Consider the following 16,328-nt stretch of genomic DNA (forward strand, 5'->3'; position numbering starts at 1 on the left):
TCCACACAAATATTCTGTATCTCACATAATATTTTAATATATTTATAAGTGGTGAACTCATAGAACTCAAGTGTACAGGTGCCAAACATCTCGGAAGTAAATTCTGACACACGAGGCCTTACATGGGCCGCTCTCTGGGGCGGGTGACAAACTGCCACCACAGGGGTGGGAGATCACCGTCCTTGCGGGCAGGAGGCAGGGCCTCGGATTTAGGACCATCAGCAGGCGTTTCAGCCTGCAGTTGCTGGACCTACAGAACAAAATAGAGTCATATGACTGTTATCTATCTATTCACTGGGATACAAACCCAATTACCCTGATCTACTGCACTTTACTGACAAAAATTACTCTTCATAGCTTGCTGACTGTTGTGAGTGTGTCAGAAAAGTGAGAATGGTGTAGTTAAATGCAGTCCTGTCTGAATGTCGTGTTCTCCTGATAGCAAGACTTCCCCTGCATGTATATATAAAAAACAATCTTAAATCCAAAGGTTATGCATAACGGAAATGTGGCCCCCAGTTCGACAGTCACTGTTTTAATGTGCAGAATAACTTGCAGGCGAGGCAAACATTTCAATATTGATTTAGGATTTGTGCACCCTTAATTATTACCACAGTCAGAAAATCTTTTGCGCATCAAGTATGTTTCAAAGTTAGAAGCTCAAGCTTAGAATGGAAACATGCAGTGTGTCTGTGTAAGGAGCACACATACCTCTCTATCCCAGCTCTGAGCTCTCAGCTTCTTCCATTGCTCTCTCTTAGCAAAGTAATCAGGGTACATGGCTTTCTCTGATGGGTGCCAGTGATCCAGACACCATTCAGGGACCTAGAGATGCAAATACTAGATATGAGATTCTATCGAAGGACATTATTTACGTTTGAATGACATGAAATGACAGAAGCAGAGTCACATACTGTATATAATATGCAGAATTTCCCACTTACTTTGTAGCACTCATATCGCTCGTAGGATGTTCCACCAGGTGAGTCTGGGAACAGGTAGGGCTGTGGGTGCTGATTGGCCCAGAACTCTTCCTCACCTGCCTTCAGCATCAGGGTGGCCTTGATCATGTCTACCTCAGGTTTGTTCTCATCAAAGCGTGCTCGCAGCAAACACGCATAGAAACGATATTTATCCCTGAAAGACAAGACGGAGAACCTGATACTGGTTCGAAACGAGTCATTTCGCATTTAACACACTTTGGTTTCTAATTAAAAAACGAAGTCTGTTTAACAGGGGTATTCAATTAAAGGTCCGGGCCTGGTTGCATAAAGCACCTTAAGTTTTTCCTTCAAGTATGACACATAAGAGGTGATATCCCTTTACCAAAGACAATGAGAGAATAAGTTAATTAAAACTAAAGTTATATTTAAGGGCTCACTTAAGGGAAAATTACACTTAAGGTGCTTTATGCAACCGAAAAAGGTGCTTTTTCTTCCAAACAGAGGTCCAGATAATATGTTTTTTGAAAATAAATAAATATTTAATCAATATCAATATCCCGTTGGATATACTGTATAAAAGATATGATCTTTTATCAGGCAATATATTTTATATTTTGATATATGTATGTATAGGATCTGTGGCTTTAGGGGAATGCCCTCTTAATTGTACATGTGATGTAATTCTCTGTTGTGAAGACACGCAGCTCAATTTAAACAACCAAAAATAGTCAAAAGTTTGAAATGGTTTATTAGGCTGTCTCGCAGTCCGGATGGAACGAGCTAAAGGGCCAGATCCGGACCCCAGTCCGTCTATTGAAGATGGCTGCTCTATACTCATACATGAACTACAATTGTCTTAGTTGTAATGTTTGTTTAATTTAAGTATTAATCTACAATATGTATGAATATGTTACCCAGTGTTACAGTAGTAAAAGTATAAATAAAATGATAAATGTCAGAAATTCTAATGGTTTATAAAAAAATGTATCTTTTATATTAAATCCTAATTGTGAATATGAAAAATTGCAAACCCTTACTTTTAGTTCGGAAAACCAAGCAATATTTAATACCTCATCTCAACAAACAAATAAATACATGTATAGTGTATTCAATTTTATGAACACATGTTTATTATACGTACATTTATTTATTTTATTATTTATTACATTTTCTTTTATATAGTTGGCTTGTGATCAACTCAAACAGGCCATTTTGCGTTTTATTAGACCCTTTCTTAATACTGCAAATTTACTTTCTGTACATCTCCTACTATTTATTACAGTAGTCTACTTGCTTTGAAACAGGTCAGATGAAAATCACTGGTCAAACAATCAATAAGGACAATAACAAATCAACGTTAGCAAAAAAATAGGATTCACGTTTGAAATATGATGCATCAAACGCCTGACTTTTGCCCTGACCTCAAACGCGTTTTAAATATAGATTATATTAATACGGTTTAAGCAACAGTGAAATTAGTATTTCACACTGCCTTGGAAAGGGCAATGCTTTTCTTTTAGCAAATGCAAATATGAGGCGCTGTTGTCATCACTACAAAAACAATCAAACCCAAATAATCCCAGCTTTCTTAGCAAAGTAACAATGAATGAAGGGAACATGAATGTATATAAGCAAATCAAACACAACTAAATAAATGCATCATCTCCAGTAAAACTTTAAATCAAGTGACTTGGATGTAGATAACAGTAACACTGAAAAGTGTTATTCAACTCAAACCCCTCAAACAACAATAACGTTAGCGGAGTTAACGTCAGCACGATCTCTGCAGTCCTCTAAAACACTTCTGTTTGTTTGTTCTGATCCACCGTTAAACGTTGATATAGCGAAGACATCTGCCTCTGAACGATTCAGTATGTGTCGAGGTCTTACCTGAAAATACACCATGATTCTAGATGTCTAAGCGATTTCTTGTAAAGTCGAAGGACTTTCTGCTGGTGGGTGAGGAAGGCCGTCGCCATCTTTCCCACTGTGTCACCTTCACAGGAATCTCACAGATGAGCGCGGGAGAGCCTGAGTCAGCGCTGCCACCTGTAGGCCTGGAGACGCAACGGCAGACACTCTGACCTTCGGAGTTTGCATGAATAAATGCCCAATTTTTATGCTACATGGAACCCCACATGAACACATTTCTTTTAATAATTTTAAGTCTGTGTACATTAGATGGCATGCAGATAAAGGTTTACGTCTGTGCCTGTTTTGGCTCTGTTATGTAACAAAAACGTGCAACAATAATGCTCTAGTGTTCTAGACGGTGCCAACGTGTATTAACGGTGGGGTGACAGGTGTGTCGTATTTGCAGGGGTGTGGCTGTCCATTCATTCGAGCCTTCTCTGGCCATTTTAAAGTCAATAATCCGACGTACGTTTCTAATATTACCTGTCGTTGAAATATGTAGCTTACTACACATAATTATTGGTTTATGTTGTGTTTTACTCTCCGTTTCGGTATTCTACATATTCTTAAATAGTGTAATTAATATATAATTTTTATTATAAAGTTACTGTGTAAGGGATTTATTAATTCATGTTTGATGTCCTGTGGGTAACACCCATAAAAATCTACCGTAGTGACAACAATTTTAGTCTTGGTGAACACCAAATTCGAAGACTATTAAAAAAATGTTAACATGAGAGCCGATGACAAATAAGAGGATGAACACAAGGTGCCACTGTTTTAAATTATTTTATATCTTCCATTTGATGAGGCCTTGCCATTAGATTACGCTTGCAGGTTTAATTTACATATTACAAATTGAAAATTGCATTAAAATCTCATTACAGCGTAAACTCGTATTAAACACAGGCAAAAGCTACCTACGTAAAATAACTTTGTGTTCCAGTTCGCAACACCGGTCGCTTATAATGACGTAAAAGGATACTTGGGAAATGTAGTTCTGTGGGCTCAAGTGACTCCGCCCTTCCAGCGACCGCGCTGGGAAAAGGACTACAGCTCCCGACGAGACGTTGCATCAAGGGGCGTGGTTTGGTTGTTTTTTATATCTATAAAAATAGTACGTTAAGGGCAGCGCTGAGTTTGTGAGGAGAATGCACATGAATCACCATACTGCTGTGCTGTGAGAAGCAGAAAAAGATCGTCATCACTAACGTTACGCACAGGCTGTGGCTTGTATTCCAGCGGAAAGTAATAGCTGGCGTGGACAGGGAGGGCGGACATCTCGAGGGCAGAGCGGCAGACAGAAGTCAGTTTACACCCAGTGTACATGACAAGAGAAATGTTACGGTTCGTTTCATTTTTATCTTGACCCGGGCGGAATATACGAATAATGGACGTATGAAAACCTACACTACCCCAAACAGCGCTTTCGCTTTTAATTTAATGCAGAAAAATATTTAACACTCCTTTCTTTTGACGGGACACACCAACAATCTCGTTGAGGTAAGCGAGCTTCACTTTTATTGTAGTGTACGTAACTTACAACTTATCATCTGCTTGCGACGTTTACGGACACTGTGCTGCCACTTGTATAAGCGCTGTCATCCCTAACTTTCCAATAAGGTTGACCGACATCCATCAGCCCACTTCACACAAATGCTACCCTGCTTGCGAAGCGCCCTGCGGCCGAGCGTCGCGCTGCTACGGCGCGTCAGTGGCTCGGTCCCGCGGGTGCACGGCTGCGGTCTGGGCACACATCCGCACAAGGATCCGATGGAGCCGCTGAACTCTCCGCAAGGCGCTAGGGAATTCATCTACAGCCTGCATCCCACTGAACGCACATGCCTGCTGCGAGAACTGCACAGGTTTGAGTCGATGGCCATAGCTCAAGGTAAAGATACACATTTATATAACATACATAGTCCATGCATAAAGGACATGCTGACAGCATGAGGGTAAACATACGAATAGAATAGAATGTAGAATATACGTTAATAGAATAGAATGTAGATTGTAGAATATAAATTCATTAAATAGAATAGAATTAAATGGATTAGAGTAGAACAGAACAGAATAAAAATAAGCGACATAAATAGAGTAAAGATACATGTAGGGACAACTTAAGATAACACAACAGAAAAGAATAAAATAGAAGAGAATAAAGTGGAACCGAACAGACAGAACAATTGACATGATGTAAAAACAATGAAGAAGAATATAAAAATAAGGGCAAGATAAAGCAACAGAAAACAATACATTGCAATATAACAATGAGGAATAGGATAAAGTGAAACATTATAGAATAATGTGAAACAGGTCGAAATGTATATTTGCATTCCATTTTTCATTTGGGAAAGCAAGTAATTGTTATGCTGCTGGTGCTGTTCAAAAAGATGATTATAACCTTTATCACAAATCCTGTGATTCCAGTTCTTCAGTGCACACATGGTACCCTGTGATCAGTCTTGTCTTGAGAATCACATGAGGAAGATATGTGCTTATTACGCATTTTCATCTTTACAGCCAGTATTAAACAATCTCGTTCTTATAGGTCAGCTTTCGTTTGGGTATATTTAGTGGTGTAATTAACATGCTTCAAATCTAAGAAACGTTCCAGATTTTACCACAGCTTCACACAGCAAATACATTAGTGTTACATTCCAAAGCGTCAATGTTTGGGTAAAGAGCATTTCCTCTCCTCAGTCCGATCACCCCCTCCACAGAGGTCACCGGAAGATGAAGGTCTGTGTGGCTGATGTTTGCTGCCTGCCGGTTCTGGTGTCTTTATGAGAAGGCATGGACTGTACAAAAATGTGTGCGTTTTAAAGTTGACTGTGCATTGTAACACTAACACAAATGTTCTTATATCAGAGACGTAAGACTGATTTGAATGCTGATGATGAATAACTGGATGAAATGCCTGAAAATTCATTTTAATTGTGTGATCACATGCAGGACTTTGTATTAAATTACTCTGGGCAGCTTCAACCCATTACTAACCTCAGAACCACAAAGCTGCATGTACAGTTAAATCTAATTCGATGTAAGAGTATGAGTGAGGCAGAATGTTTTTGTCTCCTTGTGCTTTATAAGAAATAATCAGAATGTATGAGGGTTTTTGGAGATGCATGATACATTATCTGAAAAATGATTTTGGTTATGGTAGAAAAGACATGTGCTTTATGTTGGTTTAGATTCCTTGGATCAATGTCTGAAGTGCCTCTCTTAGTGTGCAAAGAGCAGAACCAGTAAAAATGTGTTATGAACTATAAATCGCTTCTGCATTAAAGGCACAATATGGAATCATTTTGTTATGAAGTATCCAAAAATCACTTGCACAGTGTGATATATTTCATGCAGTTGTGTACTTACATTATCCCAAATGTTCCCAAGAATGTGCAAATCCAGAGAAATTCCAATTTAAAATAATGGCCTGCCCTTGTCTCCCTTGTATTTGTCGCATATCAGTGACTTTATATCCGCTGCTCCACACAACCCTCAGTTCTTCAGTTGTAGAAAATACGGCAACACGCAAATGCGGAAGTGGTTATACAGCAACTGGGATGCGGATCTGTTGTTCTGTTATCATGGATCACGATTACTCTTTGGTGAGTAAAGGAATCCCAAAAAAGCGTAAACGTAGACCAAATTAGGCAAGTTTTATATAAAAAAATTATATCGGCGTGGCGTTTCTCTAAATGGAGTGAGCTTCCCGGCCAACTTGGACTCCACAGAGACTCTGCTCTCGCATGTGTTTTAATAGACAGGTAAGCAATTTTTTTTCGTTGTACACAAAATACTCATAAACAGATTATTTGAATAGTTATAAATGCAGTTACCCTATGAAATATAGTGTAAGTCGCACAAAAATATGTAGCCACTAACGTTACTTGTAAGTACTGTGGGTTCGTTCAAATTTACTTTTTAAACAACGACTGTATGAGCGTTTTAAACACGTAAAACTGTGTAGCATTACACTACCAAATCAATTGACAAATTCCAATATCAATGGCAGGCTAAAGTAGCATTACATTCCAAGTTTCTTGCAAGCTAGTTCATTACGATGACTTCTATTCTATGTGCGATCTCCATACGCCTCTGGATGGTAAAAACGACAATGTCCCATAATTCCACTCTCCTACACAACGTTATTTAGCTTCGCCTTTTGTTGATGTTTCGAAAGTACACCATCTAGCCGTCCAAATATTCCATATTGTGGCTTTAATAAATATATTTTTTCATTAAGCCCGAAATGTCATAAAGGGCATAAATTAATAGTTCTCCCAAACATGAAAATTCTTTTACTCGCCCTCATGTTGTTCCAAACACATGACTTTTATTCTTCTGTGGAACACAAGAGAAGCAATTTTGAAGCTGTCATTGCCTAACATTGTGCCGCTGCATTACTTCTTTTGTGTTTCACAGATGAAAGAAAATCATAGAGGTTTAGAATGACATGAGGCTAGATAAATGATGAATGATTTTTTTTGTGAATTATCCATTTAAAGTGTATTTTCATCAACTATTTAACACATGTCAGAATACAAAAGAACCTCTATTTTCACCTAGTCCTGTTTTATCAGAATTTGGTTCTCGCAAGATAGTGGTCAAGATAGTTAATATTGTCTGGACTGATTTAATGTCTCAGTGGTGTGTGGTATTCAAACTGAATGTACAACTAAGTTCAGCCTGCAGTAGTGTGGGTTAGTGGTTCAAGATCTGGGTTAGCAACAAATGTTGCGAGTTCAAACAAGGTGTTTTACTGCTTCTTTCCCAACGATCAATAGACACAAACACAGGCGGTTCTGCACATATACCGCTTTTCCACTGGGGCTGGAGCTGGTGCTGGTACTAGAGCTGGAGCCGAGGATGACACCATTCAGAACCGGCTCGCGTTTCCACTGACCGGGCAGCAGAACCCTCTGTCAATCCCAGTTCATATTTATTTCCATGTAAATTCAAACTGTGTAATATGAAATAGAATGATATAAAACACAACAGTCCTTCCAGTCATTTCCTTTTTTAAAGTAGTCATACATGATTTAGGCAACATATTATTCTAACAATTTTTTATTCAAATTAAATATGATATAAAACACAATCCCTTTCAGAAGGATTTGTGAAGATGAGGCTGCGATCAGCGGAATACATGAGTGCCAAGCACCCTCTGGTTGTGTAGAGCTCACATCTCTGAAAACATCCAAGCTACTTTTAAAACAGATACCATCTTTATTAACCCACAACAGTTTTGGACTTTAAACACATACATTCTTGCCAAAATAATTCTTAAAAATACATTTAGTAAGAAAGTAACACTAATATTATGAACATTGTAAAACTTTCTTGCTCTATTTACGTTGCTGCACAATGGCGCCTTTCAAACTGTCGCAACCAGAGAAAGCTTCACCTACTGACGACTTAGGTTTCTTAGTTCGAGACCAAGAAAGGTTTCGGGGCCTGTTCGGAACCAGGATCTTGGCACCGGCCCAGGAATTTTTTGAGTGGAAAAGCTTGGCCCGGTTCACATTAGGGCTCTGGCACCAGCACTGGTGGTAAAGAGAGAGAGGCGTCATGTTCTCATGTCTCCAGTGATGCCTCACCGGACGCTATGCTATAATTTCAGAATCTTAACATATGTAATCAAATGTATATAGCCTGTCCTCATCCATGTTTGCAGATTAATATTCATGAGGTGCAGAATTTACATCGAATGAGATCGTTTTGTGGGCGGAGCTTCTAAACTTGAAACGGCCAAGAAATCTGATGATTATTATTTTGGAGTGGTCTCTTCATTTTTGCTGTGGCTGTATTTACAGGACTAGCATCAATGAAATCCTGCGTATGCATGTTATTACAGTTTTAGTGGTTGACTGTAAGATAGGCCAAAGAGGAAGTTTTCCTGTACAATTCACCAGCTTTCCATAACATCTTCATTTTTTAGAAATTACACACCCTATATACTAACATCTTTAGTAATGTATTTAAATTAAAATAGCAGAAATGCTAGCATTTTAACAACAAACCTTTTGTGTTTTATTTAGCAATATTTTTAAGGTTTTACATTAAGTTTTATGGTAACTAATTCACATTTTGTTCATGTGAGAATGGTCACACGTCAGTTTTTCAGAACATTAGCTCCACACATGCACATCGATACAGCAACAGCGTTTCATTTTGAACCCTTATTATTGTTTGACTACATCAGGTTTATTGAGCAATGTGTGTTGCTTATACCAAGCTTGTGTGTAACGGGGACAATGTGTACATGCTGTAGCACATCAGCTCTTAAATTGTGCTGTCTGATATGAGTCTTGGAAGCTTAGACTTAATTACGCATCTCATAAAGCCATGTGTTATGTAACTAAATAGCCTTCACATTTCAGACATGCAGAACAACAACAGCCAATCGTGTCGTTTTCAAGACACTGAAAAGCTTTTTTGGATTGTATCTGCTGCCAATGTTTACATAATGGTCTAGATTTTCAGATTTTTACTTGCTCCCCCTCCCAACACTACTTTGACAGATTTTTTGTACATGCTGAAACTGTTAATTGTTTTGGTTTTGTTCACACAGCATGCAAACAAAACATTTCAGGCAGACTTCTGATATTGTTAATTGCATAAGATGAAAAAACGACAATAAATTATAGCATAGCAGCAGTAGACATAAACGCTCATTTGCTTAAATCACTGTGATTTAACTTTTAATCTAACTGGCTAACAAACAAAGATTTTGTCACAATTGTAAGAATGACAGCATTTTGTTTCTAAGCAACACTGTGTCTTATGATGTGTGTGACAAATTCACAAGAAAATAAAAAAGATTTAAGTTTGCAAGGCGTAAAAATACATTTACAAATGCAGTAATGACCGCGTGACTGTGGTCTGATAGGGGAAGTGACAGTTTCAGCAGCCGGCCTTAAACTCTCTCTCACTGGCCCCAGACCAACAAGCCGTGCTTATTGTGTTTAATCTGCATTGCTTTAGTTTGGAATAATACTGTATGGTTGGTTAATGCTGTATGCTGCCCTACAAAGCCAAAGTGCAGTAACTACACAAACACTGAACCCGGAAAAATGCCTTAAAAGTTTTCACACCAGCCAGTCATTGCAGTCAGTTACTGCAATTTTGACACTCTTGTTTCTCTGAAATGGGACACAATTGAACAAGGACACTGGTCAAAAGACAGAACAGATGTTACAAAGCCCATTTCAAATCTTATCTTAATTTTGTACAAATGTGTAGTTACTGCACTTTGCCTTTGTAGTGCAGTATGCATAATGCCAGTGCGCTTTGCAATAATGCTAAGATCTATGACTGAGATCATGAGAACAAACTGAGATTCGCTTTAAAACTCCTGGTTCAGTTTTCCATATGATCACTTCACGTGTGAGTGAAGATGCTGAATCAGCGTGTCTGTCATGCTGATTCTTTATGTTTGTTAATGTCACCTTCACACGAGTTCACTCTCAGGCTCCTCTTACCACACTCGTGATCGGTGCTTTCACAGGACTCCTGCTTAATATGGCCACGTCCCTGTCGATGATGAAGGAGGTCATGTTGTCCTTCAGCTTATCACTGAAGCCTTGCCTGATCTGTTCTGTGTAATATATGCTGATGTGTGCTGTTCAGAGACAACCTCTACATGGAAGATCAGAGCATATTTGAATACTTTCCTCCTAATGAAAAGTATTGTGGCAGTACTATAGTGAGGTCATCATCAGATGGTAATACCATAGTGCTGAATTAGTAATAAGTAATGATACAATCTTGTATTATTTAAGTTTAACTCTGCAACAGAAATACTATGGTAAGCTAAAAGAAGAGTTTGACTCAAGTATCAGTGTTTTTGTTAATTAGACTTTAATTGCACAATTGTTTTTATGTCCACAGTATTTCCAGTTATTTCTTGCAACCTCCTCTAGCATTTAAATACGACACAAACACATTCCTGACATAAACCGTGTTGAATGTTAAAACACAACACCGTATGTATTGTGCAAGGGTATGTCAGAGCAAGGTGAATGTTTAAAAAAATAGGATTCATGTTTGGAGAATAAGTTATTCAGCATAGCCTTTGTGTATATGAGAATGTGGTAAAACAATACTTTTAGAATAAAAAAATCAAATTTTCATTCACATGTTTGCTGGACACTTTGTGGCTACTTTTATTTTATTATCCTTGGATGAGACAACATCATTGTAAGATTTCTGTGAATTAAAATGTGCAAACCAGAAAGTATAATAGCAAACAAATGGAGTAGGAATGGGTCTTTATATAACATAAAATAGTTATCATAATTATTTTATATTTTATATTCATGTGCCCATTTATGAGGACTAGATACATGACAATAGGAGGAGTTTGTGGAAGGGAAGGGACATGGTTTAATGATATCCAGCTGTGGTTTGTACCATGCAAATGCTCATTGACTTTCCTACAATACTTTTGCTCTCAGTATTGTGCACAGAGCTAGATGAAGCCCAGATACAACAGATGATAATGTGTTTCTCTCTCAGACCCTCTGGGAGACAAACAGATTGACAGAGGGGAAATTCACTATATGCCGCTCTATAGCACTGAAAGCAGCATTTCTTTTTTAGGTTGCAGTGGCAGATTCACTATAGGAGCCCATTTGGTGCAGTTTCCCATCTTGCGGGCCATTTTGAGTTAGGTTTTTCGGAGAAGCAACAGAATTACATAATTTAATGAGTTTTCAAAGGCGCTATTTCAGCTCAGTAACACCTAACATCGCAAAATTGGCACAGCGTGTGTAACAGACTTTTCCTTATTTTTTGACCCTTCAAGCGTGTGTCCGCATGTGTGTGTGTGTGTGTGCATCTCTCTGCAGCTCTCATGCTTTATCTCTCAGGTTCCAGCACTCTCTCTCATCCTGGAATCACTTTGATTTATAAAATACACTGTTAACCCACTGCGTCTTGGGGCTTATTGCTTTATTATAAAGCAAGGGTATCTTTAAGACTAAGTGTAAATGGCCTTTTTTCTGATTGGCTATATTTGGTCTTAGGAAGACAAAATCACTGAAGCTGTTAAACGTAAGTCAGGTGGTAAAGCAAGAGATCTTTTCCATACCCTTATGGAAACAAGTAATTGAGCTGGTGAGGTTATGGGGCACCAGTAACATCAGATAACTAACTGCTGCTCCAGAGGAAAATCTGGTTTCTCTGTCCCGGATGTGCTTGTACAACTCTCATGCAGGCTCAGCCCGGGTGAAGAGAATTTAAACCAAATAAAGCTCTTTAAATAAAGAAAACTTAAGGTCCACAATCCTTAGCAGCGCTTCCTTAGGCATAGTACATCCAGAGAATCAGAAAAAAAACTGCATAGTTTCACTTTTTATATGCATATAATATTTGCAGATTAGAGGATTGGATCGGAATGATCAAATATTAAAACAATAGCAGCAATATTAGCAGTACTTGTTAAATGTATTGCAGCTACATTTGTAAGCTAGTCAATATAGAGCAGAACTGGTTACCAATCAGGTCCTTTATCTCTGCTCATTCTGACTGTACATATTTCTTGTGTACTGTTGTTCAGTGGATTGGCTGACAGCTGGCTCGTAGTAAGCCTTTCATTGTTTGATTCATGTGCTCTGCTGGATATAAGCCTTTATTGATTTTCCTCATCGTTGGTCTCACTGTATGGAATTTCCTACATAACAACATGTATGTCAGCAAACACAGACTCATTTAATGTCCATTAACTGTTCATATACAGGTTTTACTTGAGTCTGTGGCTTTGTAAGTATAGTAATATTATTCCATGAAGGGGTGAAATGGGAATCTGATTTGTGGATAAAATTGACCGGTGTGTGTATGGCAAATTCTGAATGCATCAGAGATTTTACATGTGAATCACATGCATTCTAAACAGTGTGTTGTGTCATCTGATTTTATGAAAAGTACTAAAACATGGTCCCTGGAGAACAATTCAACATTTTAACATAGAGTATGTCCTGTTGTTTTATTAAAAATCTGGTAACCATATATTCTTCAATTTGTTCGGCAAAGACCACTCTGAACTGCCGCTGTGGAAGGTATTTAATCATTTTGAAAGCAATTCAGTTAATAGTGTTGCACGGCAATTATTCAAGTTATTGGATTTTTCAAGATCTGCATTTCATAGAAATTACATAGTTTTTTAATTTTGTCAGTGAGTCAAATGATTGGAATGCACATCTAGTGATGATTTGTATTTTATGAAGTGATGTTGTATTAAAGTTTTGAATGACATGTAGGTCTGTATTGTGGGTGTATGGATTGTCTTGGTTTGCACTTACTGCAATCTTTTCTGAAGACTGACATTGCAATAGGCTGAAACAACAGGTCCTCCATTAAGTGTAGTGCAGCACAATAGAGGCTGGTTTGATTCACATTTGTCGTTATTTTACACAGTACTCTAGAAAACTAAACATCCGTCAGTTAGCATCCGCACAGGAAAGCTTTCATTTCCCACTAGCAGAATAACTACACGGAGAGGATGCTGTATATAGAGCACAATACTGTCTTTTCCTTTGATAATTTGGGTTCTTGTGTTGAACACAAGAGAGGATACTTTGAAGAGTTTGGGAAACTAGTTCTTCAAAAGGGCCCAGAATCGTTTGGTTACAAACATTCTTCCAAAAATGTTTCTCTGTGTTTAACACAACAAGAAAATCTGTATACATGTAGGTTTGAAACAGCTTCTGGGTGAGTAAATTATGGCAGGATTTTTATTCCTGTGTTAACTATCATTTAACTTAATTGAATCAATAGACAATTTAAAGGGGTCAAATGACACCTCTAAATCAAATATTATTGGTAGTTTTAGATGTAAGGCGTATACATCTGGGCGGTCTTAGTCAAATAATTTCACAAACTGACGTCGATTTGTTGGGGTGTGGTTACACGAGGCGTTTCAGGCAGGTCTGGGTGAGCATTCGCTTTCTGATAGAATGTTTATTTTGTTCCGACACTTTCATTTTTGCAATTTTACGTGTCTAATACATGCATGGGCAACTTGTATCACACCAAAGACACAGAAAAACATACGTTCGCTCCATATGACCCCTTTAATGTAAAAAGATATATAGTGCTGTATTCTGGTACAATATGATTGAGTTATTAGATTTCAGTTTAAATGAACAAAATAGTTTATATAAACCTACAGGAATAAATCACGCATTCTGCATGCTGAGCTGTTATCCAAAACGTCTTTCTATGATTTTGACAGAACTCTAAGAGTTACACCGTGTTTACACCGGACACGGCACCATGGAACACGACAAGAGACAATAGAATGCATTAGAACCCATTATATTTTTTTTTTTGTCTACACTGGATATGACTCGACAATCCCATTAGAACAAGCCATGTATAGACACTAGGGATGGGAAAAAAATTTATATGGCGATTTATCACAACATTTCAACCTGCAAAACGTTTTCGATACTCTGGCACAAAGTATTTTTTTTTTTTCAAATACAAAAGATCTTAATTCATACCTACACTGTGCTTACCAGAACGGCAGTAACCACATATTTTTTGTGGTGACGCTCTCAAGTTACGGATGGTCAGATGAACAGAAATTGTAATTCACAGCGGAGAAGAAATACGAGCATAATGGCGGACCAACAACAAATTAGAGATGCGCCAGCGTCTTTTAAATCAAAAGTTTGGGCGCACTTTGGATTTAGTAGGGAATGTAAATAAGTAGACGTAGTTAACTCTGCGCTCTGCAAGTTGGGAATACTCCTTTGACCTTCTTTCAGTTTGTAGTTTCGTGATTAGCTCCAGTCCAGCGCTTTCTCTCTCACCCGTAGTGCTCGTGCAGGGGTGCAGGTATATGCGCGTGGTTATGAAAAAAGGTCATTCTCACGTATTTCATAAATCAGATTGATTTGTAATGCTTTAATAGTTTTAATCAAGTTCAACTTTAGGTGAGCAGAGGCGAAACTTGCGTTGAAATATGCGATGATGCTCGTAGCGACGCAAACCACCGTTTTGGGCGTGTGGAGTCACCAGAGACTCACAGTCCAAAGACTAGCACAAGAATAAACAACCTTAACACTAAAAATTATCCTTTTTTTTCCCTTCATTTATAGATGTCTTGATGTATTGTTATAGAATTGCCAAGCGATATATTGATTATCGCAGAATCGGCGCATTGTGATATTTTCATTATCGTGAGGCCTGTATCGCGTATCGGGAGGTACCCTGCGATTTCCACCCCTAATAGACACAGTGTTTTTTTACCATCATAATCTTATGACATAGTTTTATCGTCAGTTTACGGTGATAATTTTGTCCTCTTGTAATTTAAAAGCTGAAGCATCCAGCTGCTTTGTTGATGACACTCAGATGATTTTCTACAAACAGCCAGTCATGAGTCATGTGACTGGAGAGATGAAATAGCTTTCTCACGCTCTGATGACTCATGGGAATGAGGTGTCTCATTTTCAGCCATCTCACTGGCTCTATGATCATTTGGTATGGGATCTTTTTCACCTCCTGTCGCTTTTGCTAGTTGAGGCATTCTCTCAAATTTGGGACGTGCATTTATTGTTAACAGTGCATTACAGGTGTAGCGTAATTTTTAGACCAATCATTTCAGTATCAACCTATAGAGGGCTAGTGAGATGTGAGATATCTATCTTCATATCTTCATCTATCTTCCGAAGTTACTTATTGATGCTTTTCGACCCGCCTCGATCAGTCATCTGTAATGAGTGCAGACCTGTACAAAACACGATTTTTACTTTTTCTTCCAGAAAAGTTGAGCTTCCTCATGCAGAACTTGCCAGGACAATGCGAATGTGGTTGCTTGTTCTTTAACCAATCCCATGTGGTAATCCCAGATGCATTCTTTCAAAAACGTCCCCGAAATATGTGACTGTAGGTCATATACTGTAAACTTAAATGACGTTTTAATGTCAAAGGTCCAGTGTATAATTTTTTGGAGGATCTATTGACCGAAATGCAATATAATATACATGACTTTACCTAATGAAGGATTATGGATGAGCTTTTTCCATCTACGTACACTGCGGGTCCCCATGCATAGAATTTGCCATGTTGTTTCTACAGTAGCCTTAGACGGACAAACTGCCTTACAGAGCGTGTTTCCTAAATATGTTACCTCATTTGGGGAAGAAACGGAAACATGACAACATCTTAGTGCTGTGTCAGCCACTGCAGTGCTTTGAAAGGGAGGCGGGAAGGGTGGGGTGATCCGTTGTTTGCAATTCTTAACCTCATCACTAGATGCAGCTAAAATCACCACACTGCTTCTTAAGACCTCTAGCTGGCGTATAAATAACAACAGTGTTGTGGCCACTGCGACCACCTTTAAATGTAATGTTACTTTTTACATAGTCCCTCACCGGATGTGCTAAATTTATTTTTATGCATTTTGCCGAAAATTTAAAGCCAAAAAAAATCCCACAATAAGGTGCGCTTATTTTGGGA

General features: G+C 38.2%; 2 protein-coding genes across 2 annotated transcripts in view; one reads left to right on the forward strand and one right to left on the reverse strand.

Moving 5' to 3' along the window:
• Nucleotides 1-12: 12 nt before the first annotated feature.
• On the reverse strand, nucleotides 13-2,988 carry ndufb9 (NADH:ubiquinone oxidoreductase subunit B9). Its single transcript, XM_056762729.1, has 4 exons — nucleotides 2,835-2,988; nucleotides 945-1,137; nucleotides 712-825; nucleotides 13-250 (listed from the first exon to the last, which is right to left on the reverse strand). The coding sequence occupies exons 1-4, from the start codon at nucleotides 2,921-2,923 to the stop codon at nucleotides 119-121; spliced, it is 528 nt and encodes a 175-aa protein (XP_056618707.1). The 5' UTR covers nucleotides 2,924-2,988; the 3' UTR covers nucleotides 13-118.
• Nucleotides 2,989-3,963: 975 nt separating this feature from the next.
• The window catches only part of tmem65 (transmembrane protein 65), a 33,959-nt gene continuing 21,594 nt past the window's right edge, over nucleotides 3,964-16,328 (forward strand). The window contains exons 1-2 of the mRNA XM_056762626.1: nucleotides 3,964-4,361; nucleotides 4,482-4,749. Coding sequence (XP_056618604.1) covers nucleotides 4,515-4,749 — 235 coding nt within the window. The 5' untranslated portion in view covers nucleotides 3,964-4,361; nucleotides 4,482-4,514. The remainder of the gene's footprint in view (nucleotides 4,362-4,481; nucleotides 4,750-16,328) is intronic.

The sequence above is a fragment of the Triplophysa dalaica genome, chromosome 12 (assembly GCF_015846415.1).
Source record: "Triplophysa dalaica isolate WHDGS20190420 chromosome 12, ASM1584641v1, whole genome shotgun sequence".
In the NCBI taxonomy this organism is placed as follows: Eukaryota; Metazoa; Chordata; class Actinopteri; order Cypriniformes; family Nemacheilidae; genus Triplophysa; species Triplophysa dalaica.

What these genes read in the sequence shown, in the direction of transcription:
- ndufb9 (XM_056762729.1), bottom strand. Translation starts at nt 2,923, where the DNA reads ATGGCGACGGCCTTCCTCACCCACCAGCAGAAAGTCCTTCGACTTTAC. An exon ending in GAATCATGGTGTATTTTCAG is followed by an intron (nt 1,138 to 2,834) that starts GTAAGACCTCGA and finishes CTTGTCTTTCAG; the next exon opens with GGATAAATATCGTTTCTATG. An exon ending in AGCGATATGAGTGCTACAAA is followed by an intron (nt 826 to 944) that starts GTAAGTGGGAAA and finishes TTGCATCTCTAG; the next exon opens with GTCCCTGAATGGTGTCTGGA.